At 44.1% G+C, this 25,105-nt stretch overlaps 4 protein-coding genes across 4 annotated transcripts; 1 reads left to right on the top strand and 3 right to left on the bottom strand.

Moving 5' to 3' along the window:
- Positions 1–384: 384 nt before the first annotated feature.
- Positions 385–4,636, bottom strand: LOC117850384 (putative B3 domain-containing protein Os04g0676650). The gene is made up of 9 exons (XM_034732209.2): positions 4,339–4,636; positions 3,473–3,760; positions 2,404–2,534; positions 2,192–2,323; positions 1,709–1,795; positions 1,449–1,549; positions 1,199–1,245; positions 1,045–1,121; positions 385–871 (listed from the first exon to the last, which is right to left on the bottom strand). The coding sequence occupies exons 1-9, from the start codon at positions 4,634–4,636 to the stop codon at positions 749–751; spliced, it is 1,284 nt and encodes a 427-aa protein (XP_034588100.1). The 3' UTR covers positions 385–748.
- Positions 4,637–5,606: 970 nt separating this feature from the next.
- Positions 5,607–9,156, bottom strand: LOC117849994 (transcription factor SRM1). The gene is made up of 2 exons (XM_034731755.2): positions 8,411–9,156; positions 5,607–6,509 (listed from the first exon to the last, which is right to left on the bottom strand). The coding sequence occupies exons 1-2, from the start codon at positions 8,827–8,829 to the stop codon at positions 6,008–6,010; spliced, it is 921 nt and encodes a 306-aa protein (XP_034587646.1). The 5' UTR covers positions 8,830–9,156; the 3' UTR covers positions 5,607–6,007.
- A 5,744-nt stretch (positions 9,157–14,900) lies between these two features.
- On the top strand, positions 14,901–20,628 carry LOC117850629 (probable protein arginine N-methyltransferase 6.1). Its single transcript, XM_034732485.2, has 13 exons — positions 14,901–15,261; positions 15,428–15,493; positions 15,592–15,660; positions 16,218–16,253; positions 16,770–16,835; positions 17,154–17,222; positions 17,311–17,388; positions 17,723–17,801; positions 17,916–18,010; positions 18,144–18,228; positions 19,313–19,494; positions 19,593–19,711; positions 20,328–20,628. Exons 1-13 carry the CDS (start codon positions 15,061–15,063, stop codon positions 20,368–20,370), a joined length of 1,188 nt encoding a protein of 395 aa, XP_034588376.1. The 5' UTR covers positions 14,901–15,060; the 3' UTR covers positions 20,371–20,628.
- A 792-nt stretch (positions 20,629–21,420) lies between these two features.
- LOC117850628 (protein ASPARTIC PROTEASE IN GUARD CELL 2) lies at positions 21,421–23,291 on the bottom strand. Its single transcript, XM_034732484.2, has one exon. It carries the CDS (start codon positions 23,046–23,048, stop codon positions 21,642–21,644), a length of 1,407 nt encoding a protein of 468 aa, XP_034588375.1. The 5' UTR covers positions 23,049–23,291; the 3' UTR covers positions 21,421–21,641.
- Positions 23,292–25,105: the final 1,814 nt, after the last annotated feature.

Raw genomic sequence — 25,105 nt, 5'->3', positions numbered from 1 at the left:
GTTCTTATCTGCTTGTCAGAAAAGAAAACTTCTACTGCTTAAGTGTTCTTCAGGGCATGAACAGCTTCAGAAATGAAAACTAAGAGATACTAGCTAGAGATGTAAGATATCTGCATCGGCACTGCAAGTGCAAACCCATACAAATTGGTACTCCCTCCGTTCTTAAATATATGACACCGTTAATTTTTTACTCTAACTTTGACTATCGAGTTAGTTAACTAAAGTATAATGTGTATTATTATGTCTATTGTTAAATGTACTTTAAATTTAACTTGTACATTTATCTATTTGCAAAAAAAATTTGTAGAAAAGATGAATAGTCAAACGAATGAAAAAAAGTAAATAGTGTTATATATTTAAGAATGGAGGTAGTACTTCGCTATGAAACCTGAATATATATTTTTCAACGAGGATACAATCACATTATTTTGTTTCCTGCCGCCAAATTAACACAGAATATGTACAGATACAAAACAAACTAATTTAACTCAAACTACATGAAACGGAATGGTTACCAACAAGAAGGAAAACAGAAATTCTTTCAGACGACAGGCATCTATTTGCTCTACAGGCCTACGGAAAGTTCAGCCGGAATTCAGTTTGAATGATGATACACAAAATCACAACAGCTCAGTCGCTCCAAGTTCAAGCACCCTCCTTTTGGTTTGCTCCAGCACGACAACAGCAAACACCACATTTCAAGTGTTTCTGATGTTCAAATTCAGGCATGAAAAAAAGCTCCATCCATCTAGATAATAACCTTCTTGGCCGAAGGACTCACGGCGAACCCACACTCTTCACTGAGGTTTCCAGCCTTAATGCACTCGCATTCCGGCACTTGTATGTCCTCAGCCTTCACTGCTCGGGCAACCTAGCACAGAGACGAGAGAGGCATGAGGTGATAGAGCATTGCCAGGAAAAGAAACATAGAGAATGCATGGTATCATGGAAAGTGACTTTCAAATAAAAAAAGGTGCAAGATGGGCATGATCAGATGCACAACGGAGTGCATCAGAAAGAAGCGGAGAATAGAACATTACATACATATCTGCCGGACTTCTTGTTTTTGTAAATGACGAGGATGTCCTTAGCTTGAAGGCCATGCCTCTTAACAAATTCACCTGAGAATAGGACAAGCAATTCATCAACATCTGTACGAATTACTCTATTTACTTCTATTAATCTCTGATGAACATACCAGTAGTCTCCAAGATATACATTCTGCTCTTATTATTAGGCCAGTACCTGAAATAATATATTTTATCAGTATGATATCCTTCATTTGCCAACAACATGAAGATATATCAGCTCTCAAAGATGAGATTTGAACTATGTAAACATTTCTTTTTTGGTGTCTGGAGGAATTACAGGAAAGTATGCACCCTAAATTGCTGATCATCAGATCGAAACTCTGGATTAGGAATTGTTGTACATTAAGATGAAGATACCTATATTTAAATTTCCATACAGCTGGGAGCTCAAAATCGTCCATTTCCAGTATCAAGCCATCCTTATCTTCCAAGATTGGAAGGTTAGGTTCTGCATCCTTCTACAAAATTCAGAAACCAGTAAAAATTACAAAGCAGACTTGCGCCTCATAGTTTACATTACATTATAGCCATGGTCTGTGCTGGAAACATAAATGATATAGCATACGGTGAATAAACTAGAGAGTAGAACTCAATTAAGAGGATATACAAGCATCTACCTTTGGCAGCACAATTCTTCCAATGTTTCCAACATCGCTGTTTGTCAAGTCCTTGCGCAAGATGATACGGTAGTCTTGACAGTTGACCTTTTGTAACGGATTTGCAAAAGGGGAAAAAATCGCACTTAGTTAAGGGTCAAGGTACAGTACAAATGAATATTGTGCAAGTGGTTCAGCTATGGATTTGGGCATTTTTAGCATAACTTTCTTCATTTTAGCTACCTAAAATCATTGTTTTTCCATATTAAAAAGTGTTGTTTCCCACTTCTTCACCACCAGGTTTGAGTAGTTTTCACAATTAAAAAAACTAAAGGCAGAATCAATTGGTTAAAATTTGTGAATTCGTTTCCCCTAGTCTTAAAAAGACTATAGAAAAAATTCTTTACTCTTAAACAACAAATGAGTAAAATGATTTTCTTGAGTTAAATAATGCAAACAATAATAGTATCAACAAAGAACGTATGCATCAGCATGATAACATACCGTTTTACTCATAGCATTAACAATATGTTCATTGCCCTGGTTTTGGTCTTCGATCTCTGCGACCGGCGTGGGATCCGGTTCCTCACTGTTGTCGCTCTCCATATCACCACTTCCAAAGACCGTTGAAGTATCCTGGAGAATTGTGATACCATAACTACTCATAGGAAGTGGAAGTTCTCTTACAGAAGACTTTGAAAGAGTCCAAATGTTACCTCTAAATTATTGGTTTCCTCGAAAATTTGAGTGGAGGTATAGTTTGGGGATTTTGGGGACATCAGTTGAAAAGGGGAGGTAGGTACCACTGTTGGAGACACCGTAAAGCTGCTAGCTGCAAAACCTGCACCTGTGCACCACCAAATGCCAAGAAGTAATGAAGCAATACATGATTTGCCATTTCAAATCATACAACTGTGGAAATAAAACTCACTAATCCACTTAGCACTTAGAGGACCAAGTGGATTGACATGTATATCCACGTCGTAAGGTGAACAATAGGCTATATGTGCTTCCAGGATTGTTAATGAGATAATGATCTTGGAAGGAATCTCTCCTAAGAGAAAAAAAAAACAACATGCCTTTATTCCACATATTTTACTATCACACTCCACATGGTCGCCCCTTGCTAAAATAATAGAAAATGGGACAAAACCGTTTCTAGCAACTAATGTACTATATAGGAATAACCATTTCTAGCAATTGATGTACTATATAGGAACTGTTTCTAGCAAATTTATTATATATGTATATAATTGTCGTTCAAATAGAAGTCTAGCCAGGCAAAGGTCCACCCAAGTAGCTAGGAAGACTATGAGTTACTCCCTCCGTCCCAAATTACTATTCGTTTTGGCTTTTCTAGATACATAGCTTTTATTATGTACCTAGATATATACTATATCTAGATACATAGATTTTTTGTGTATTTAGAAAAGCTAAAACAAATGGTAATTTGGGATGAAGGGAGTAGAAGTTAAGTCATTAGATAAAATTGTTTTTTCAGCTCAGACATTAATTTGGTTTGCTAATTTTTAGAGGTTTTGTTACACCCAAACATCCCTATTATTTTAATAGAAAAGGTGACAATGATGAATACAAGGAAGCAAATGATTATCGTCCTATCTTCTTTCCTCTCAGTTCCATGAACTTGAGGCTACAAGCCTTGTCCTCCTGTCGAGGCACCTACTTCCTTGATCAGAAACAATCCACCCAGCCCCACCACAGAACTAACACAAACTAATGCAGACATTCCTTTTTCAAGTGCCAAATGTACATGCATATATATACCTGAATCCTTTTCATGGCTGTTACTGTGAAAGGAAGGAGTTTGAAGCATCATATTCATCGTTGCAGGACCATAAGCATTGTTGTAGGGGTTCCGTGGCATGTAAGTAGCAGTCCATGTATGGGTGTTGTAGGAGGTAAAATTTTGATGAATTCCGTTGCTGCCGCTGCCGAAAGTAGTGGCATGAGCCAAAGATATGAGTGCATTGTTGTGCGTTCCCCAGTCTGCAAAACCTCTTGTATACTGTGATGATGCAGTGTTGCCGTATGGAGAATAGTCCTGGTAGTGTCCTGGAGAATATGGGAGCAAAGCTTAGATCTTCGCATAGTGAAAAACTGAAAATGACGAGTGAAGAAGAATTAATATGAAGCAACATGCAACACAAAAGTTCTCAAGAATGACGGTATCGTAGCAAAAATGTTGAATAATGATTCTCTGCAGGAAAATGCTAATCATTTAATCGTCTATTAGTACACGGTCATCTACAAGATTTTTAAAGAAAATCACTACATATGGCTGCCTACGAATGGTAACTTCTCATATTATGCTGGCATATGAAAAGACGCTGAAGCGATCAAAATGGAAAATGGAGATCCTTGCGCAGTGATGAACACTGCTTGCTAACCATAAGGTTTGTCAAAACCGGTAGCTAATCATAACCACACAAGCAGAGACACCGTAGCGAAATCGGCGAAGAACGGCGACCGCACCGGATCCGACATTTAGGGGAATGCAGCGCGCGACGCGACGCGACGCACAGATCCGAGAGCGCATCAAAACCCTAGGAACAACCTCGGAGAAACCCCTAAACGGCAAGATCACAGAGACTCGATCGGAATTCAGCAAGCGCGCGGCCGGCAGCACTGACCGGTAGGCGGCTGGGACTGCCCGCTGTGCTCTGGCGGTCGCACGAACGGCGGCGGCGGCGGCACGGCGATCTGGGGCCGCGGCACGGGTACGTGATGAGCCGGCATTGCCATCGGCGGCGACTGGATCAGGCCGGCGGGGTACTGGTGGTGGTGCACGTTCGCGGCGCCCGGCGCGGCGGCCCTGTGCACGGACGCCAGGAACGCCTGGTATTGCTCGTGCGAAATGGCCCTGCCGAGATCGCCGCCATGGCCTGCGCCGCCGGTGCCACCGGCCGACGAGCCCTTCGCGTTGGCCATGCGCAGCAGCGCGCGCGACGTCTGTGTGTATGGCTTGGAAGTGGAAGAAACACAAAGGACGACGATGGGCGGGTGCGAGGAGGTGGTGGCCGCGGCTGTGCCTGTGGCCTTGAACAGGTCAGGATATGATGCTGCTTGATTTATTTTCGGGCTTTGGGGAATTTTTCTTAGGAAAAATATCTCTGGGAAAGAAGCCGGTCCGGCCGGCACTGCCAAACAAAACCTATAAATGGAATGGAAGCCCAAAATATATAGCATATATTCATTATTAAGTGCTGCTGGAGAATGATATTGCTCCCTCCATCCTGAAATATATAAAATATCCTAAAAATTTCAAGGCACGTTAAGAAGACGGGCAAAAGATACTGGACATTAAGAAAAAGACCGGCAATATCTTCTCTATTAATTAATACAAGTCTGGCAATCTCTGCCGGTATACAGTTAAAAAAAAGAAGAAAAAGACTAGCAAAAGATGCATCGTATCCTCGAGTTATTTTTTCGATAAGGGGAATCTTACTAATTTCCAAGGTACAAGGCCTCAGACGAAAAAAATATTCCCCACCTCTGCATGGATGTCCATTTGCACGTGCATGGGGCATTTGAGTGTATTCATGAATTGTTGGCTAGCAATTTAGATGTTAATTAAATTTCCTTTCCCAGTTCTAAAAAAGGTTGAACATAAATGATGACTTGAGTTTCAACTAAAGTACAACTACCTAATGGTAATCTCAGCTACCTCTAACCCAACGACCCACCCGTACGTGCACGAACCCCCTTTATAGCATCAACTAGATCAAGCTGTCACTCTTATTTGATTACAAATGCCTCTTGAAACATTCTATCAGCATGGAAGGGCTTTCGTAATGCCCAGAGCCAATAAATCTTATCGGTCACTCCAATTGTATATTTGAAGATGAAGAAAATAAGATATCGAAAGTCTGTGAACAAGTTATGAGTAAAAAGGGTGCGCTGATCACTGCCAATATTCCCAGTTCGGCAAATTCAATTCAACATGAGAAAAAAAGTGTGTTGTAACTTGTATCTTTCCTCTTGTTGCAGCAGATACACAACTACAAATCACAGATACTGACTGAAGCACAAGTCCACAACATCTATCCTGAAGGCTGCCAGATCGCGAATCCACGACACATAGTGACAGCACCAACCTGAAACACTTGGGGGCAGGTGTACATGGAAAGTTTGCATGCAACAAGAACATAATCTGCAATGTCCTCAAAATGCTACATGTAACAACAGTTTGTAATGTACACTGAGTTTATTGATATTGCTTTATTGCAACATGGTAGCGCTGCCACTAAAAGCAACATATATAGGGAGATTGTGAAGCCATGCAGCACTCTGAAATGTCCCTCACCCATGAGACGATGGGGGTGGCATTGGATATGGCATTGGAGCAATGTTTACTGGGGCTCCAGGTACTACAGCTCCTGGAACTGGGGTGTGCATGCCGTAGGCCATATGAGGTGGAGCAGGAACAGGAAGCGTAACAGGAGTCCCAACCGCCGAGACAAGGGGCCCACCAACTGGTTGTCCAATTGTTGTTCCATAAGCATCAACACCTGGAGGTGCATTTGCCGGCTGTGGAGATTGCTTAGAGGGCTTCCCAGGATTTGCAGCCTGCCCATTTGTTTGACCCGTGATTGGACCCTGAACAGCTGATGCATCTCCATTATTCACGCTGGTGATGTCATGTATACTTGATCGCCGCCTCTCTCTGTTTATTGAGTTCAGGCGGATAAAATACTTCTGTGCATGACTAGCTACTTGAGTAGGCGTCCTTGAGATCACAAAGTTCCGTGAGATGCTCCGCCAGTCACCTTTGCCATACTTTTCAAGTCCAAGAAGAAACAATCTGCAAAACCAAATTCAAGTTAATGAGCATGTCAGTAGCAAGTAAAACGTAGATGAAGCAAGCTTTTGGGAATAAATTGCTACTGCACTTTATCTCCAGAAGAAAGCATTTGTTTAATAAATAAATAAAATCTTGCATGTAAGTTAATATTGTTAAACATAGATTTCAGAAGAGGAAAAGGAAAGCTAAGTGCATAAATCATAATACTCATGCAAGTGGTAGTGATAAAGACATCACTTCAATCTATATGCATAACATAACATATATGGAAGTATCGCATTCTCAATGCATTTATAACTGCTATTTACTACTTTTCTTGCATCCAACTGCTTCTGCTTCATCACAGCAGTATGTATTTTCACTTTCTGACATGTGCAGGCACCATTTCAGTCATTCAGCCATTAAATTAAATATTAAAATCACAAGTGAGGAACCTTCATCACTCAAATAGCATACAATATATTGTGAATTTATCACCTACAGGAAGCAAGATAGCATAGCATGATACATGAGTTGCAGATAAAAAGAGGAGTACTAGTAAAGGGCTAAAGGCACATTTAACAACTACATGCACGCACAAATATACGATAACTTCTTCCAGCTTGACACAATTTAACAGCGAATAAAGCATTGCCTCAAACGTGCCACGCGCCAAATATCAGAAGATGTTAAGTACAGAAAATGAAAACAGGGGGAAAGAAAGGGGGAGTACACATCAATAAGCAGGAAACCGTCAAATATGATAGAAACAGGGTGCTGGATATTCTGATATGTGAAAAGCATTATGCAACTGACAAAGGAATAAAGGAAAAATAAAAGACGTGTTGTACTTGAGTTTTTCCTTCACTGGCAGTCTGGCACTAAAAACTATAGCATAGATAAATAGTTTATTAAGTTTCATTCAGCAATTCTAGATGGACAGTTTGCCCAAAAAATAAAATGGTCCACAGGAACAAGTCCATGAAACATGGAGGACACAACCAAAAACATGGACAAATGCATCAAAAATGCTCTTGTTGCTCAAAAACTATGATGCTTATGTAAAATGCATTTACTATTGTTCTGCAAAAAAAAAACCATACGGATGGTGAAAGCAAATTAAATCAACCATGTGCTGCTAATAATTGCCCATTTACCTATATGTAAAAAGCAGTTCACACTGAGGGTGTAATTTCAATATAGTATACTCATTCCAAATGAGAACATGTAAGCATCTAATAGCACAACAGTGACTGTCAGAAAGGCATTGACAAACCATAAATGAATATATTAAAATGCAAGCATTACGTCAGACTAACCTAGCATGCGGCAATTTATCAAAACCACCAATAGGTGAGCTCCAGCTGAAAAGAATCATGCAGAACATACCAAAGCCAGCAAAACACAAACCGACAGTCCTCTATGCACTCAGCTTACGCATTGAGCACAAGCAACTAACCATCTAAGTTATAACTTTCCAGATCTTGGACACAACACGACAGGGAAACAAATAATGAACATAATCCCAAATACAATAGTAGCATCCTAGACTATGCATCCACCTGGGGAAGTGCCATTGGATCCTACCTCTCTAGTCCCAAGCCCAGCCAATAAAAGTTCATGCAGGAGGAAAACACCTAATTCCCATGTATATGTGAAGCTGCAAACCAACCCACCTAGGTGGCAGTACTTGCACACAGTTTGCCAGCAAGAGTATCAGGTAAACCACCTAAACGATTCCTTTCGGAAATCTATGACAACTATGCATATTAATAAGTTAGCATGACCCCAATGAAACAGTATCATTCATCATCCTAACAGCTCTCTCCTACTTGGAAACACAAGCAATTCGGCAACCAATCGACTATCTGAAGCATCACTGCAATTTAATACTGAGCAGAAATCAATATGAGGAAGTCAACCTGTGCTCATCTTCTGTCCAGGCGATCCCCTTCCTGCGCTCCTGCTCGACCGACTTCGCCGACCCCTTCTCCCCGTGACCCCCTCCTCCCCCGGACCCCTTCTTCCCTCCGCCACCGCCGCCGCCGGTGCCCCCTTCCTCGGCGCCGCCGTCAGCCGCGTAGGTCGGGAGCGGCACGCGTCCCGAGTCGATGCCCTCGACGTCCTCCACCAGAAACTCGTAGTGCCGCCTGACCTCGTCCGCCGTCTTCCCCTCGACGGCCTCCGCTAACTTCTCCCACCGCGCGTCCCCGTCGTCCCCGTCCTCCGCCATCGTGGCGACCGCGTTCTCGAACGCCTTCTCCTGCTCGCGGGTCCACGCCCCGGACCCCTCCTCGCCGTCGCCGCCGCCGCCGCTGCTGCTCGCCTCCTCCACGGCCATGGCTGCGGGCCGGGGCGGAGTCCGGGGAGGGAGTGAACCCTAGGCAACCGACCGAGGCGGCGGAATCCCGCCGGTAGGGTTTCGAGGGTTTGGGGGGAGGACGGAAGGATATGGAAGCGGCGGCGCGGCGAGATAAGAGGAGTGCGGAATTGGGTTTGGGAAGGCAGCGGGATTGCGGGGAAGCGAATAAATCGGGGGCTTCGAGAAGGGAAGGCGGAGGCGGAGGCGGAGATCTACCGGCCCGGCCGGGGGAGACGTGTACGTGTTACCGCGGGAGGATATTTTGGTTTCACCGTGCGCGCCCGTGGCTGCGTCTGCGCCTGCGCGTCTGCGTCTGCGAGGGAACGGCCTCCCGCTTTCCGTTGTGCGCGCGAGCGAGGTGCCGAGGAAGGGAAGGGGAGGAGCAGGGCAGGCGTGTTGGGCTGTTGGCCGCTGGCGCCGGCCGTGTCCTGGTTCCTTTGAGCTGGACAACGACGGCTGGACTTTGATGACTGGCGCCGGTTAACTGGTCTCCGTCGCTGCATCGGCCGACTAATCATGATTTTTAGAGAATTCGTCTAGTGCGTTTTTCTTGGCCTTCTTGAGAAAGCATTTTTTTCAAAGTTTGCAACATATCGATCTGTTATGCTCAACAATTGCCACAGCTGGTATCGTCTCTTCGACTCCACCATGCATACCATAGATTAGCATTTCTCCGTATACTAGTGCTGCTCAAACCTACTCTAAAAACAATCTGACTGTTCGAATAAGCCAAAATAAGCCGTAGCGGCTGTTCAGCCAGTTTTTTTTTACTTCTCTCTGTTTTTACTGTTCAAACAGTAAAAAAGTCGGTTGCGGCTTATTTGAAGCCCAGCCGAACACCTTAAATATCATTAATATATACTCTCTCCGTAGGTCGACTTTTCTAGGTTCATGTATATTATTATGCATTTAGACATACATTGTATTTAGATGCATAATAATATCTATAAACTAAAAAAATCTAAAATGACCTACAATTTAGAAGGGGTATGAATCTAAACTCCGGTAGCTAGGGCCCTTAGAGCATGTACAATAATTCATATTAGCTTGGCTTATAGCCAAGCCACATAGGTATAATCCTATGTGGACGAGAAATGGTTAAATCGGTGCCGCATCCATCGACCGTCTCAGCCCGTGTGGGCTGCTCCAATGGACAATCGCCCGCGAAACGCCTGTGGGGAGCCAAGTTAGGGCATGTTCGCTTCAGCTTATAAGCCGGCTGAAAAGCTGAAACAGCTGATTTGTTATGAGAGGAAAACACTGTTTGGTGGCTGATAAGCCGGTTGAATAAGCTGAAGCGAACAGTCCGTTAGTCGATTCTTCACGCGCTTTAGCGGAGCCTGCAATCAATGCTCCAGCCCCCGTGTGAATAGAAAATTTTATGTTGGAACTAGTGAAGAGATAAACTATTATAAAAAGAAGTCTACGTAACCCTCCCTCCAACCTATTATAGCTAGACTACTTCACCCCAAACTATAAAACATGATGTTTAACCTCTCAACTTTGCAAAACCGTGCACTCAGCCTTCTATGGTGGTTTAGCCACGCTGACATTCTGAGGTGGACTATGTTGCTCACGTGGACAAACTGACATGTGGATCCCACGTATAAATACTCTTGTTTCTTTCTTTCCCCTTCTTTCTCTCGCGCACGGCGCGCAAAGGGGATGGCGGGGTCCATGGAGGTGTCGCCCGGCCTGCGAGATCAAGCGTGGGGAGGAGAGGAACGCATGCAGCTTGCTAGGTCGGGCGCGTCGCCGACGGTGAGCCTGCGGCCGGGCGGTGCAGTAGCGAGCAAGCTCAAGCGGCCGGGCGAGATCGAGCATACGCTGGCGAGCTGGAACGGCACGGGCGCCTCGACTGTGCAGGCAGTCGCCCGCGGCTGCGAATCCCGCTCCGCGCATGGTGGTGCAGGCGCCCGCTTCGCCGCCAGTGTCCCCACCTGCTTTGCGGCCCCTTCCGAGGCTCCTCCACGGACGGCCCCCACGCGCCACCACCGCACATGAATCCGCCGCCCTCGAGGTCCTCGGACAGTGCCTCCCCCTACCGGTGCTCCTCCCCTCTTGGTGCAGCAGGAAGCCAGTCAGCTAGCCCGCAGCTGCAAATTCGAAGCGACAATGTCAATTCGCTGCAATTCGAGGTACCACCGGCCATCTCCCCTCCAAATCCAAGAGACAATTCGAATCCTTTCTTTTCCTCCCTTGCTCCAACCCACCAAATGTTCAATTGACGCCCAGCTGCTGGGGTTACCGTCATGGATTCGCCCCTCGAGCTTGCCCTGCGCCGCTTGAGCTTGCTCGTCGTTGATGCCGCGCTTGGCATCACCGCCCGCCCCGACGATTGAAGGGGATTTGTTGCTGTGCGGGGCCAGAGCCAGGCACGTCCCCGCGGCCGTCGGTGCTCCTCCACCGGGGCTGGAGCTATGGGCACTCGCGGCCACCGTCCCTCAGTCGTGGTTGTGCGGGAGAGAAGGAAGGAGAAAGAGAACATGGTATTTACAAGTGGGCCCCATGTGTCAGCGATCCACTAAGCGTCCATTTCCAACTCAGCATACCACGTGACTAAAACCAACATGGAAAACCAGGGAAAGGTGGTAAGTGAACGGTTTTGCGAAGTTGAAGGATTAAGGTCCTGTTTGGATATACTCTCCTAAAGATTAGGAGTCCACTTTTAGGATATTTTTAGGACTTGTGCATCCAAACATGGATCCTAAAAGTGCACTCCTAAAGGGCCATTTTCATTAGGAGGGCCAAGGGGTACTAATGGATCCTATTTCTCCTAAAAGTGGTCCCCAAGTCTCCCTCTACCCCTGTTACCCTCGCATGCATTAATGACGTGAACAGTGTAGGGGTAGTTTAGAGGAGTAATTGGGGGTAAAAATGACATTTTCCCTCTAACGTTCTAAAGATTAGTAGTCCATCCAAACAGCCCTGTACTAAACTTTAGGACTAGCAATTTGAGGGTACTAAACTTTAGTACACTACTAATCTTTAGGAGTTTGTATCCAAACAGGATCTAAATAGCATATCTTGTAGTTGTAGTTTTTTTTAAGGAAATAGGAGGGGGAGCCCCCTACTGAAAATATTGCAAAAAGAAAAGAGTTTAAAAGCAGTACAAATTAGACCCAAGTCCCAAAGAAAGAAGAACAAACAAAGGAAGAACAAAATGAGGCAGGGAAGAGGGAAACAAAACTCAGTTTTGGAGTTGTAGGTTGGAGGCTATGTAGACTTCTCCTAACTACTGTATGCATTGTCTATAAGGTTAGGCTCCAAATGACATGACTTGGCTAATAGCCAAATTTATTGAACCTGCTCTTACTACTGAAAATTTGAACGAATGACACAATGAATAACAAGGGCAAATAAGTTGGTGAAGTTTAGGACAACAAACTAACAAGCTAGCCATGTTACGAAGGAACATAGATCATGATCTTGTTGCCATAGTATCGATTAGAAGTTTAATATACCTATTTCTAGATCACCAACTAGTAACTAACGCCAGTTTCAATGGAGAATTTTATGATAGTTTTATAGCATTAAATTCAATGCCACGTCAGCAAAATTGTTGAGTTTTCAAGGTAATTAATAGAGGGAGTTTTATTAGATAAGAGAGGAGTTTCATCCCCATGACAATCATCTCTTACCTAGTTCTCAATTTAAATAACTGTGCAATGAAACTGTGCATTGAAATTGGCCTAACAATAGCGGTGCAAGTAATAGACTGTTAAAATAGCTCACCATGTTAAAATCGATAAGAGGGAGATGATACTACTGTGTTGATTTGTAATTACACTATCGCATTATATTTGACTATCTAATTTATCAGGTCTTAAACCTTTTCGTGTTGACTAGTAAACTAAAAGGTGCATCTAGATTCAACATTGTTTTCAATAACATCTCAGACTTTGAAAATAATCCGGAAATATATGACTTTGTTTGTAGCACCCCTGATCAAAACAAAAGCTAAATTTTTATACGGACATACACTTACACAAAACTCAAACAATATGCGAAACAAATATATCCTATTGGGTAAATCAAGCTAAAACAACAAAAATAGGAAATTAAAACCGAACGATTTTTTGAAGAAAAACAAGATATTCCCGACATCCTTTGTAAAAGCGTATCATGCTTAATGTACGTATATAATATGAACGCTTATTATAAAATGGTCTGTTATGTGTAAATCACATAAGAAGATGTGCAATTGTTTCGAGCAGTTTACTCCCTCTGTCCCAAAATAAACGCACATCTTACTTCTCGAGGAGTTAAACTTTTTAAATTTCACCAAAATTTATAAAAAATGTATTACTATTTATGATGTATAATAGATATCATTAGATTGAACATTGAGTATACTTTTCTAATAAATTTATTTGGAGATATAAATGGTGATACTATTTTCTATATTTTTAGTCAAACTTAAAAATGTTTGACTCCTCGAGAAGCAAGATGTCCGTTTATTCTTGGACAGAGGGAGCTTCCAAAACCACCCGAGCAAGACAAAACTCAAATCGTTTGGTTGGAGGTAATTGGTGGTAGGGAAAGGGAGTTTAGAGGAAAGAGATTAAAATTCTATTGTTTGTTTGGTGGGCATGAGAGTTTCAATGGGATAAGGAATGGGAGAATGGGATAAGGAATGGGAGTTTAGAGGGACAACTCCCACCAATCACTTTCTAGGGACGGGTAGGAATTGGGTGAGAATTTATTTTAAGTGGAAGATGAATACATCTATACTGTTTATCATGACTTAAGATAAAAATTCTCACCTCTAAACCCTCACACCAAACAAGCGATATCTAGTCTCACTTAAACTCCCACTCTTAGAGCATCTCCAACAGCATATGTAAAACTGGTGACCTAAAATCGGTTTTAGGTATATGAGAGAGAAGATTTTCATAAAACTTTGGTGCTCCTCTTCAACAGCATACCTAAACTTGCATACCTATAGACTTGCATACCTATAAAGCTTTCTATACCTATAAAGCTTTCTAGAAATACTCTTAGATCCTAAGGATTTTTTTAAAAAGATCAAGACACACGAAAAGTACCGAAAATTACATGTTTCAATGAGAGACTTTTGGCAAAAAGTCATGTCCACATCAAAACAATCCCCTTCGTCTTGTTCGATCCCCCTCACGTCGATGTCTTCCTTCGTGCATCCTCACGTCCGGTGCCCGCCTCCTCCTCCCCTCCATGCGTCCAACCCACAAATCGACGCCGGCCATGCTTCCCCCTCTGCTTGAATCGACGCTGCCTTGCTCCTCCGCGGCGAATCAACGAGCTCCTCTCGGGTCCATGGATGGTAATGAGGATGTCGAATAGGGAGATGAGGACCGCCGGCGCGCAGGGTGACAATTCGGCAGCGAAGGGCCTCAAATCGAAGCGGAGGACAACGATTCAGTTGTGGACGGCCTCCAATCGAATCAACGACCTCTTCCTCACCTCCTCCTTCCCTTTCACCACTGGCAACCTCGACCTAACCGACTGCGGTAAGCCATGCCGCTTGAGCTTCTCTCTAATTCGACCGTCGGATTTGGTGCGATCTTTCTCGCTGTGATTGCGGCGAGCAGATCTAGCTCGCCCACGTGCGGTGGGTCAAGCTCATGGGGAGAGGAAGGGCACTAGCAGGATGGGATGGGCCGTCGGAGGGGTTGCTAGAGACGAGAAAGGAGAAAGGGCGCAGGATGGTTGGCGGAGGGGCTGAGGGCAGAGGTCCATCGTCTTCCATGGTAGCGCTGGCAACTGGGGGTGGAGAGGGCGCGAGCTGGGCGTAGAAGCCTCCGAGCGGAACAATCCCAAGCGAAGCAGTTAGCCTTCCCGCAGGAGCACTGCAAGTTTTACCAATCCAGTATTGAATTGGTATATTTGCATATAGGAGAGAGAAATTTAGATCATAGCTAAAAAAAATTAAGGATATCAATCCATATAGCAAATCTGTTGGAGCAGTTTTTTTTATTTATATGTATCCTAACAGTTTTTGAATAGCAATCCATTTTACATCCCTTCGAAAATCAAACAAGTAAGAATCATCTTCCCGAACGAATTCCCTCCGCCAACTCCCGTTTCCCGTGCTAGTTGCCAAACGCACCCAAAAGGCAAATCAAATTCGAGGAAGGCAGCCGAACCGTTGGGGGAGAGGAGAGCACGTTCCGCTCGATTTCTCCATTGGAATCCCTCTCGCCCCTCCCTCCTTACGCTCACCAATTCGCCATGCTGCCGTCGCACCTCAACGGCCACTCCCCCCTCGCGCGGCGCCGCCCGCGCCTCTGCGCCGCTTCCCCACCCGCCGCCGCCGGGGAGTCGCCGGCAGCGGGGGCGGGGGCGACGTCGGCGGCGCTTTCGCTGGAGGAGCATGACCGGATCTACTTCCAGTCCTACTCTCACATCGGCATCCACGAGGCTATGATCAAGGTAACCCACCGTGCCTGTGATCACATCCACAAGAACACAACCGCGTAGCCTAAACCCCACTAAACCCTAAGCAGCACCGCCGCTAAATCGACTTCGTAGGCCCCGTGTTTTGAATCCGAGCAGCGATCCGGTGAAATGGCGTCTGTTAACGTTTCGTTTTTGGCAGGACCGCGTCAGGACTGATGCTTACCACACAGCGATCATGCACCATCAGAAATTTATCGAGGGGAAGGTAAAATTGCTAGCTGAATCGAGGGTTGACCAAGTGTTCCACATTCTGTCTGAGGTCTGGATTAGTGGATTTTGGTGACGGGTTCCAAACTTTTGCAGGTTGTGCTGGATGTGGGGTGTGGGACTGGAATACTCTCAGTGTTCTGTGCTCGTGCAGGTGCAAAACGGGTAAGCTATTAAACTATGCAAATGCTCTGTGGCAACAGCTGCTCATGTTTGATAGGTATCGTTTTTCCTGGAGCACTTCATTAGTTCTGGACTTCTGGTCCCTTCGACAATGCAAAACTAATTTTACATTGCCCTTTCTACAGTTGACCCAATACAGCAGTCTACAATGAGATCCAAATGTAGTTTTGCGCTTGCAAAGTTTTGCTTGCAAATTAGCAGCTTAAATGAATTGTATGTTCCCACTGAAAGCACTAAAATTTGTAAAATGAAATTACGACTTTTGTTTGTGCATCAGAAGAGTACAGTTTAAATATATCTGTTCTGTTCCTATGTTAGTTCTGTTGTTCTGTTTGTCCTTATGGTAGTTACAGGAACCTGGGATAACTGAAAAATTTAATAAGAGTTGAGAGAGTTGTATCTATCTTTTTTTTTGAGCGAAATACAGTAGGGGTTTCCCCTACTGTGTATCTATCATTCTAGCAGTGATCTGTTTTCTCCTATCTGTTTGTTTTGGACTCTAGCATTAATTTTTTGTCCCTCTTTCCACCCTCTTTTAGGTGTATGCTGTTGAAGCTAGTGAAATTGCTACCCAGGTAAGATGTTACTTCTGAAGATATGCTCTAACATCTACTCGTATTCTTTATTTTCTTTTTTCTTTCTGTGACATGCCTAAAAGTTTATGTTTCAAATGTTTTCAAGTTAAGAAATCCAATTTGGCTAGGTATTCAATCTATGAACCTAATTTCAGTTAGACAAATACATGTTTGCAAAGTGACATACTCAATGCAATGTATTCCCATGAGGTCATGACCAGAAGATAATCCAGTAGGTTGTAGCTTGTAGTTAAATTTGACAAGAGATCCTTCAGTGATTATTTACCAGTAAGTACCATCAGGCATAAGCATGTATATGAGAGCACAGTATGATAAATAACGTCTTGACCCTTGCATATAGGATAACCTTTTGGAGTTAGTTTTCAACATCTGATATTGTGACTGCTTGGTCTTAAGTCGTTTTATATGTCTAAAATGCCTGAATCGTAAGGAGGTTGTGCTGTAACTGTTTTTTTTCTTATATAAACAAAATAGACTAAATGGTTTCTGATGCAGGCTCGTGAAATTGTAAAAGCAAACAACCTAACTGATCAGGTTGTAGTCATCCATGGACGTGTTGAGGTGAGTTTACCCTTTTACGTTTCTTCTTGATTATTGCTTCTTACATTTTCTTCATTATGTGTTGGCAACTTGGCATTGTTGGTTTTTCATACCTAGAACATGTTTGTTACCTTTCTACTCTAATTTGCCAATTGCCATGGAGTTAACACATTGTTAGCATGATCAGGACATAAACCTTGCATTCCATTTTGCATTTTGTATGACATATTCTCGTATTCACTAACACCATTATTGTCTAAATACATTTACATTTCGTTCCATACTCTCTTGCCTTTTGATCTGCATTATTTTTTCATTACTGTTGAACTGGCAGTGCAGGATGTTGACCTTGAGGAAAAGGTTGATGTAATAATATCAGAATGGATGGGCTATATGCTTCTGTATGAGGTTTTTATTTCAATGATGTTTCTTTGCAGTGCATTTTGATGCGCGCTTACTTCCATTAGTTATAATTCTTCTGTTTTTTTTCCTGCAGAGTATGCTGCCAAGCGTCCTATTTGCAAGAGATAAATGGCTTAAACCTGGGGGTCTTATTCTTCCTTCTCATGCTACGGTATAATTAGCATACCATGTTTAATTCATCATCAATGAACCCGTTTGCATGTGGCACCACCTACACACAATAGCATAAAACACTTGCAGTCTTGCACGAAAAAAAAAGTTACACTGAAGATGTGCCTTGCCTATTTGCTACTTTGTTCAAGTCATTTAATAGTTTTTATTTTAAAATAGGCGGAAGAAATATTTCTGTACTATTTTTTTTAATTTAAAGGTTTTATCATGTCAGGCCAGTAGTAGTTCTCTAGCTGAAAATCTTGATTTACCAGTTTTTGCAATGAGACATCTATGTCCAAAGCTGAATACTTATCCATGATCCTTTCCTGTAGCTCTTCATGGCTCCCATAACAAATCCTGAAAGATATGAAGGCAGTGTTGATTTCTGGTGTGATGTCTATGGCATAAATAGTAAGCTACTGCGTAATCCTTTTAAGAGTTTCAGTATAAATTGCTGTACTCATCAGATCTTGGGTGGTGGCTTCTGCATGCTATATTATGATCTCAAACTTTTTTTTGCCACAGTGTCTGCTCTTGTGCCACTTGCCAAAAAATTTACATCTGAAGAACCCTCCATTGAAACAATTGGTGGAGAGAATGTTATAAGTTGGCCATCTGTGGTGAGTCTTGGCGAGGTTTCCTCATCCCAAAAGTGTCAAGAAATCATCATGTTCTATTCTTACAGCCTTTTGTGATTGAACTCTAATTGCGTTTGTTACATTTTTTGTGTCCTGGGGCGTGCATTGTGTACAGGTCAAACACATCGATTGCTATAATTTTACAGCTGAGGAGTTCAAATCTATCACCGCAAACTACAAAGTTTCGTCAATGATGTTAGGTGAGTTATGTAGCTTCAACCATAATTTTCTTCCTGTGTTCTGAATTTGCTATGTTAGTTCCACTGTATTATAGTATGGTATTATCTGTTTGTTGTCCTTGATGTGAGGACTCTGATATGCTACCTGGTTCCGACTGACTCCAATACTTGTTACTAAAGTTTCTAAAACTAATGGATTTCAGGAGCAATATTGACCAATTTGGTAAAATCCTTAAGAGAGTTAAGATAGTTCACTTAGTGGTTAGTGCATTGAATACAAATTCAATTCATATGGAGAACTCATATTATGCCAACTGTTTGGTAATAATATTTGCCATCACTTGAGCTAACAAACAAGAAAAGCGGATTGATTGCAATAGGTTATCCTCTCCCCATGTTGTCTCAGCTCTTAGTTTTGTTCCATGTCAGCAGTGGTATTTTGCCATCAGTTGAGCTGACAACTAATGCAAACACTGTTTGGTCAATAATTACACTACATTAGTTGTCATCTCTTTGTAGTATATGTATATGTCATGTTGTAAACTCCATTTAAAGCCCAATTTGCTGTGTGCTCCTTTTATTATATTGCTCAGGCCTTTCTCATCAATAATCTGTCCTAAAATACCGATGGTTCTTAAGGTTTAAATAGATTAATTTCCGTACCGGTGTGTAGTTCATTTCTTTGGATGCCCCTTCATCTAAGATTTAAATATCAAACTATAGGAGACATCAACCTTCTACTTTGCTTCTATTGACATAGCATTCTTATAAGCCCATATCAAGTAAAAAAAGAATCTCTCAATCTATTTTTAAGTAAAATAATATCTTATTTGTATTTGTAACTACTGATGTCTGATTTTAACCAAGATAAAGATCTAGATGTGATTTATACAAGAAATTGAGATGGCACCATCAATTCTTCATGAGCATTAATTTTATTTTTTTACTTACAGTTCAATCTAACTTTCACAGTTGCACTTATTTACTGTATATTGAAATTAATGCTGAGTCTGGGATTATTATTTTTCTGCCAAATTCTCATGATTAGTGTCTTATCTCAGTTCCTTGATGAGAAATCTGAAACTTCTCTTTTTCCCACTTGAAGCTCCTATTCATGGCTTTGGTTTCTGGTTTGAGGTGGAGTTCAATGGGCCCCAAGAGTCCTCTCATAATATTCCTTCCAATTTGAATCCACTTGAAATTATTCATAAGAAAAGGAGACGATCATCTGAAGATACCGTTCTTCTGTCCACAGCCCCAGAGGACGAGCCTACCCATTGGCAACAGGTTTGATTTGTGACAATGTTCTTTTTCCTTATAATAAAAGAAATTATTCAGTTTTTTTGCTCTTCTAGAGTATAATGATCTTGAGTCATCATCTGCAGACTATTCTGTACTTCCCTGATCCTATAGAGGTGAAGCAGGATCAAACTGTAGAAGGCTCTGTAACGGTGTCCCAGAGCAAGGAGAACCCACGTTTTCTGAATATTCATCTAGAGTGCTCGTAAGTTCCTTTATCTGTTATACTTCAGTAGTTCCATCTGAGCATATGCTACTTCTAGTATGCTTTCCATAGCAGTATAGTTGCTCAGCAAAACTCTTGTTGTCTGATTTTTTTCATGGACACAGATTTGGTGTGCTACATCATATTGCTTAGTATGTAATGCTGTTCTGAAGTGGTCTGGTGTCATTTTAGCAGTCCATATAGGCATTTCAGAGTTGCAGGGATGAACAATGACATATGCTGCCTAAATAGTGCATCCATGCTGCCTACTATGTTTTGGAACGTAGGAAAGTCAATCAGCCAAGTTATCCTAGCCATTGTAGATTCCACGTGTATGGCTTAATTTGGGAATGTGATAACAAATGTCTCAGACTGAACAGATTTGATAAAAATGGTACATGCATCAATCTGGTAATTTGCTAGCTGACATGTCATAGAGGAAAAGCTTGCTCAAGTTTTCGTTCAAATTTGTGCAGCACTATATCTTGATATCATGCCATTTGACACTAGTTTTGCATTAAGATATGGATAGTCTGCACATAATAGTTCTACCATTTTATAAATCAATTAGAAATCTGGCTTCTCTCTCATGCTCTTTTATCTTGGTATATAACAGCACAGGAGGACAGACGTTGGTAAAGGACTGTACCATGCGATGAACTCGCGCACTTTACTTTTAGTTACAGTACTGTGTCTGGCTGGGCTCCCCCTTTCAAAGATATCCTATAACTTGGGAGAGGTCTTTCTTTCTGCTTCTGAGAACTGAATTCTAGCATTGGCAGCGAGGAGTTCAAGAATCTGCACTGACAATTTATTTCCCCTCATTTTCTGTTATCTTTACTGGAAGCAGAGAATTTGTACTATTTATGCGACAAGTTTTGGCCATTTTTAATGAAAGGTGGGATTGCAGGGTTTTAGTTTGTCTTATGCTATAGATTGAAGCATTGTCAGATTGAAGCCCGGCTCACTTTCTAGGAGTTTGGGTCTTTGGGATGAGATGAGAAGGATAAAGTAGAAAGAAGATGGATACATTGTGATGAGCTGTTTTTCCTCTTCAACCTGAGATACTGCTTGACCTTTACCTGCTGCAAGCTTTTTCTTTGAGAGGCTTGTACTTTAGTCATGGTGAAAAGGCCTGCAGAAAGAGGGAACTTTTGATGGTGTTGTCCAATTGTGAGTTCTGCAAACTCAAGTTTCTGTGTCGGGTAGATTGACTTGGGTGAGGCTCGTGCCGCCCCCTTTTGCTGCAGTAAAAAAAACATGGATAAGGTGTCTTCGAATCAAAGCAAGTGCATGACATGAGCAGAAATTTTAAAAAGCTATACCTCTCGCTGTTGTGGTTCCTGAATTTCTTTAAAAAAAATCCAATGGTTGCATGTGGCCGAAACCGGTCTAAGGGCTTGTGATCACACTATTCTGGAGCAATTTGTTGCTTGCGCTGTCGATTTCCACGTCTGTACAGGCCAAATTGAAGGGTGAAAGCTGACGAACTGCATTATTGGCCGGGGACATCATCCCTGCATTCACTTGCAGCCTTGCACACGCCAAGTTAACATGTTCCGCACTCTGCAGATACCTATCACCCACAGTTTCAGTGCAAGCCAACACCAATCAACGCTCCTGGACTGGTCTGTCTGGCCATTGCTACACTGCCTTGGGAACTTGAAATGGTGTTCTCGTCTCTTAGAGTTGGAGGTAAGCAGATCACATGATCAACTCAAGAAGCTATTATATTCTTCCAATCTTTGCAAACTTCAGGACCTTTCCTAACACACAGGAAAGCCATACTCTGTTACCTCTCTTTATGTACTACTACTCGAACGTATATATACACTGTACGATACACTCTCATCCCCGTATGCCTACATTTTAGCAGGCACGTGTACGCCACTAGACGAGTACATAAAGTATGTAGCAGGGGGGCGCGCGTCTAGCACGTGCCGGGCCCAAAGCCAATGAACCCGTTGGCCGAGTCGACGGTGATCTGGATCCCTTCCTGCTGTATGTTCCCGAGGATGGACATGCCCGACGGCGACGGCGCGAACGCCAGGCAGTATATCCCGCCGTCCACCTCCACCAGCAGGTTCCTCGCCGGCAGCGTCAGCGTCGCGCCCTCGTCGAAGTAGAAGGACACGGTGGGCACGCGCACGCTCGTGTACCCGCTCAGGTCGTAGCACGTGTCCAGCAGCGACACCCCGGGGGCGCGCGGGAGCGCGCCCACCGCGGCCGCGAACGCGTCCCGCAGCGCCGCGTACGCCTCCGCCGGCAGCCGCGTCACCGCCGTGCCCGTGTCCATCACCACGCCGCCGGCGCCGTCGTCGGTCAGCTGGAACAGCCCCGCCTGCAGCGGCAGCCTCTCGTCGCCGACGCCGATCCCCGACAGCCCGACGTAGTAGAAGCTCGGAGCCTGCGGGTTCCGCACCAGCGGCACCCACACGGCGCCCTCCGGCACCGCCTCGCTCCGCCCGAGGACCAGCGACCCGGCGTCGGCGTTGGACCCCGGGCCGCGGCTAGCGAGGCAGTAGCTGAACGCGCCGCCGGCCGCGCCGCCGAGCTGCCCGACGAGCGACATGGGCCCCCAGCCGAGGCCCAAGAGCCCTGCCGCTCCGACGAAGAGGCCGTGGTTGCGGTGGCCGCAGCCGATGGCGACGCCCTCGACCGCCGTGCCCCCGACCGTGAGCGTCTCGAGCGCGAGCACGCCGTTGGTGTACGACCCGTCCCCGTACGACACCTCGTACTGACACCGGTCGGAGTCGCCGCACCCGGAGCTGGAGAGCATCCGGCAGATGGCCGAGCCGCACGACACGGCGGAGAAGGTCGTGGAGGAGGCGGGGTCGAAGAGAGGGTCGGCCTGCGCGTAGCACTGCGAGCACGGCTTGCACTGCACCCAGATGACGTCACTGCCGGAGTCCACCACGAGGTACTGCTCCGTGGGCGGCGAGCCGACGCCAACGCGGACGAAATACTCGCCGCTTCCCTCGTCGAGGCCGGACACCACCTCGGAGCCCAGGTCCGTCGTCGGCAGGTACGTCGGGGACAGGCGCCTCGCCAGGTACTCGGCGCGCGCATTGTCGCGGGCGACGCGGTCGAGCACCGCGTGTCGGCGCGAGGGGTACGTCGCGCCGGAGATCGCGTCGCGGTGAACCATGGCGAGCGAAGGGTTGCGGCTGCGGCGAGCAACGGAGGACGACGACGACGGAGACGACGAGGAGGCGCTCGTCTTCGTGGTGAAGTTGTGGGAATTGATGTAGTGGAAGCGTAGGGATGATGCGTGGGAGATGATCAGCATCAACGCGGAGACGAAGGCGAGGGGAAGCTTGGTGGCTGTGGCGTGCATGGCGCTGAGCTTGTGGATGCGTGTTCGCGCGCTCCTTTTCTTCTCTGTCTGCTGCTGCAACTGTGAAGTGATCAAGTGAACTGAATTGCTTTGGAAGTGAGGACGAGTGAGAGGGGTGGATTTATTTGTGCCGGCACCTGCGTGTCACAGGTAGCTTCTCTTTGCAGTTTGCAATAGCTGTCGCAGTGGTGTATAGTGTAACCGCAGTGGCAGAACCAATGGTGTGGTTGGTGCAGAAGCAGCCGCAACTAAAGGGGTGTGCGTGACTACATGCTTGCCCACTTACATTTATTCTCTTCACAGGATATTGATTTAAAATTTGATTTTGAAGTGAGAAGTATATTCACTGAATCTGTATGCATTTGCGTGACAAAGCATATTTGAAACGAAAGTTTCGTGAAAAGTCAGTCTTAATTCAGGACTAAAGCCAGAATATTCATTGGCATCCTCGTGCTGCTTGCAGAAGTGAAGTTAGATAGCGAGGCAGCATGATTCAGTTTCGTCAGGTTTTGGCATTTTTTGAGTCTTTTAAGGTGCTTGCTTTCCCTCCTTTTGCTTGAATAAAAACACCTTTTGTTATTAGATTCGATCCTGCCCTTTATCTTTCTTCTATCTTCTTTAATTTTCTCAGAGCCAGTTAGGTACTTATTTGAGTACTGAACAAACAATGCCGATGAAAATAAAGGTACATAAGACAGTGCTTGCATATATTACCGTGAACAGACAAGTATTTTTTTAGATTAAGGAATGTCATCCGGCCTTGGTCATCCACAAGTGAATGCCTATAGCCAAACTTACATGATCTTAACAGAAACTCAGCACTCAGGCTGCTCCAGAAGTACTACACTTCACACTCAAAGTTCACACGCCAAAGATAAAACTACTATTACAGACAAGTATATAATCGCTTTTCGATCTATCCGCCTATGCTTGTACAGTGAACTGAACCTAGACACCAAAGAGAGGCATTTCAGTGTGTTAAGGAATCTACACGTACGATCTTGCCAATTGGTACATGGTGACGAGGACTGTACCATGCCGGCCATATGTTTTTGATGTGCAGTAGCTATCAAACGTATTGCTGGCCTTGGTAACAAAGGGACGCAGGGACCACATAAAAGCTCTCCGATCCTTGCACGACCAAATCAGTCTTTAGTTTGGTCATGTTGATCAATGCATCTCTCTCTACGTGTAAAGATTCAAAAAGAGTTTTTTTATGCTGATGAAACTCCAACTTGACTAGCATCCATCAAGAATTCAAGATGAAACTGTACAAGTTCTTTCTTTGGAACCACATATAAGTAGGAGCACTGTTATTTCATCTAAGAAGATTTATGATGAAAACAGAAATTCTACTCAGACCTTAAGACATTGGTGAACAATATGAGCTCACCAAGAAAAGAAAGTACATCCTGATTAATCTATAACACTTCCATGCTATGCACAGTGTGTTAACGGAATCTAGCTAATACGATGAGAACCCAATAATGTTCTTCATCATGCAAAACTTTCAAGTACTATCAAAATAAACAACCATCCAGAAACAAAAACCGTTGCACGTAGTGCATAACCATCTTGATTGCATGGAGAAAGTTACAATCATTGTAATCTTTTACAATGTCATTATTATTTGCCACTGAGTGGGATGAGTTAGAAAGCCAGACTTCTTTTGGTTATAGTAATAGACATGCCAATGCTGCATCAACTTGCAGTGGGGAAGAGAGAGAGAGATCACGCAGTGCAAACACATGTCATTGGGTGAAACATGACATCTGAGTCGGCTGTCCTTTCGTCCTTTAAAACCCTTTCCATCCCCTTTGCGGCCAATTCAAAATGGCGTGCTCACCAGCCACTGAAGAACCAAAAAAATAAATAAAAATGGTAGCTCGAGTTAGTTGAAGTGTTGAACGCTAGGTTGGCAGTTCATTCCTGAAAGATTAGCGTATGATTTGCTCCCTTGTCACTAGTGCTGCAATTCTTTAGCAGTATTTGCAATCACCTGCATGCGTGCATGCCCGGCCACCAAAAGCCTACATGTACACTACACACTACTAGAA

The sequence above is a fragment of the Setaria viridis genome, chromosome 3 (genome assembly GCF_005286985.2).
Source record: "Setaria viridis chromosome 3, Setaria_viridis_v4.0, whole genome shotgun sequence".
Taxonomy (NCBI): Eukaryota; Viridiplantae; Streptophyta; class Magnoliopsida; order Poales; family Poaceae; genus Setaria; species Setaria viridis.
The sequence above is the reverse complement of the archived record's forward strand: the minus strand, read 5'-3'. Positions and strand labels throughout refer to the sequence as shown.

Coding starts and splice junctions, on each gene's coding strand:
- LOC117850384 (XM_034732209.2), bottom strand. CDS start 4,636: ATGGCCAACGCGAAGGGCTCGTCGGCCGGTGGCACCGGCGGCGCAGGC. Junction 3,761..4,338: donor GCAGTCCCAGCCGCCTACCG/GTCAGTGCTGCC, acceptor CATATTCTCCAG/GACACTACCAGGACTATTCT. Junction 1,796..2,191: donor TTAATGCTATGAGTAAAACG/GTATGTTATCAT, acceptor CCGTTACAAAAG/GTCAACTGTCAAGACTACCG.
- LOC117849994 (XM_034731755.2), bottom strand. CDS start 8,829: ATGGCCGTGGAGGAGGCGAGCAGCAGCGGCGGCGGCGGCGACGGCGAG. Junction 6,510..8,410: donor TGGACAGAAGATGAGCACAG/GTTGACTTCCTC, acceptor TTGGTTTTGCAG/ATTGTTTCTTCTTGGACTTG.
- LOC117850629 (XM_034732485.2), top strand. CDS start 15,061: ATGCTGCCGTCGCACCTCAACGGCCACTCCCCCCTCGCGCGGCGCCGC. Junction 15,494..15,591: donor AGAAATTTATCGAGGGGAAG/GTAAAATTGCTA, acceptor AAACTTTTGCAG/GTTGTGCTGGATGTGGGGTG. Junction 16,254..16,769: donor CTAGTGAAATTGCTACCCAG/GTAAGATGTTAC, acceptor TTTCTGATGCAG/GCTCGTGAAATTGTAAAAGC.
- LOC117850628 (XM_034732484.2), bottom strand. CDS start 23,048: ATGCACGCCACAGCCACCAAGCTTCCCCTCGCCTTCGTCTCCGCGTTG.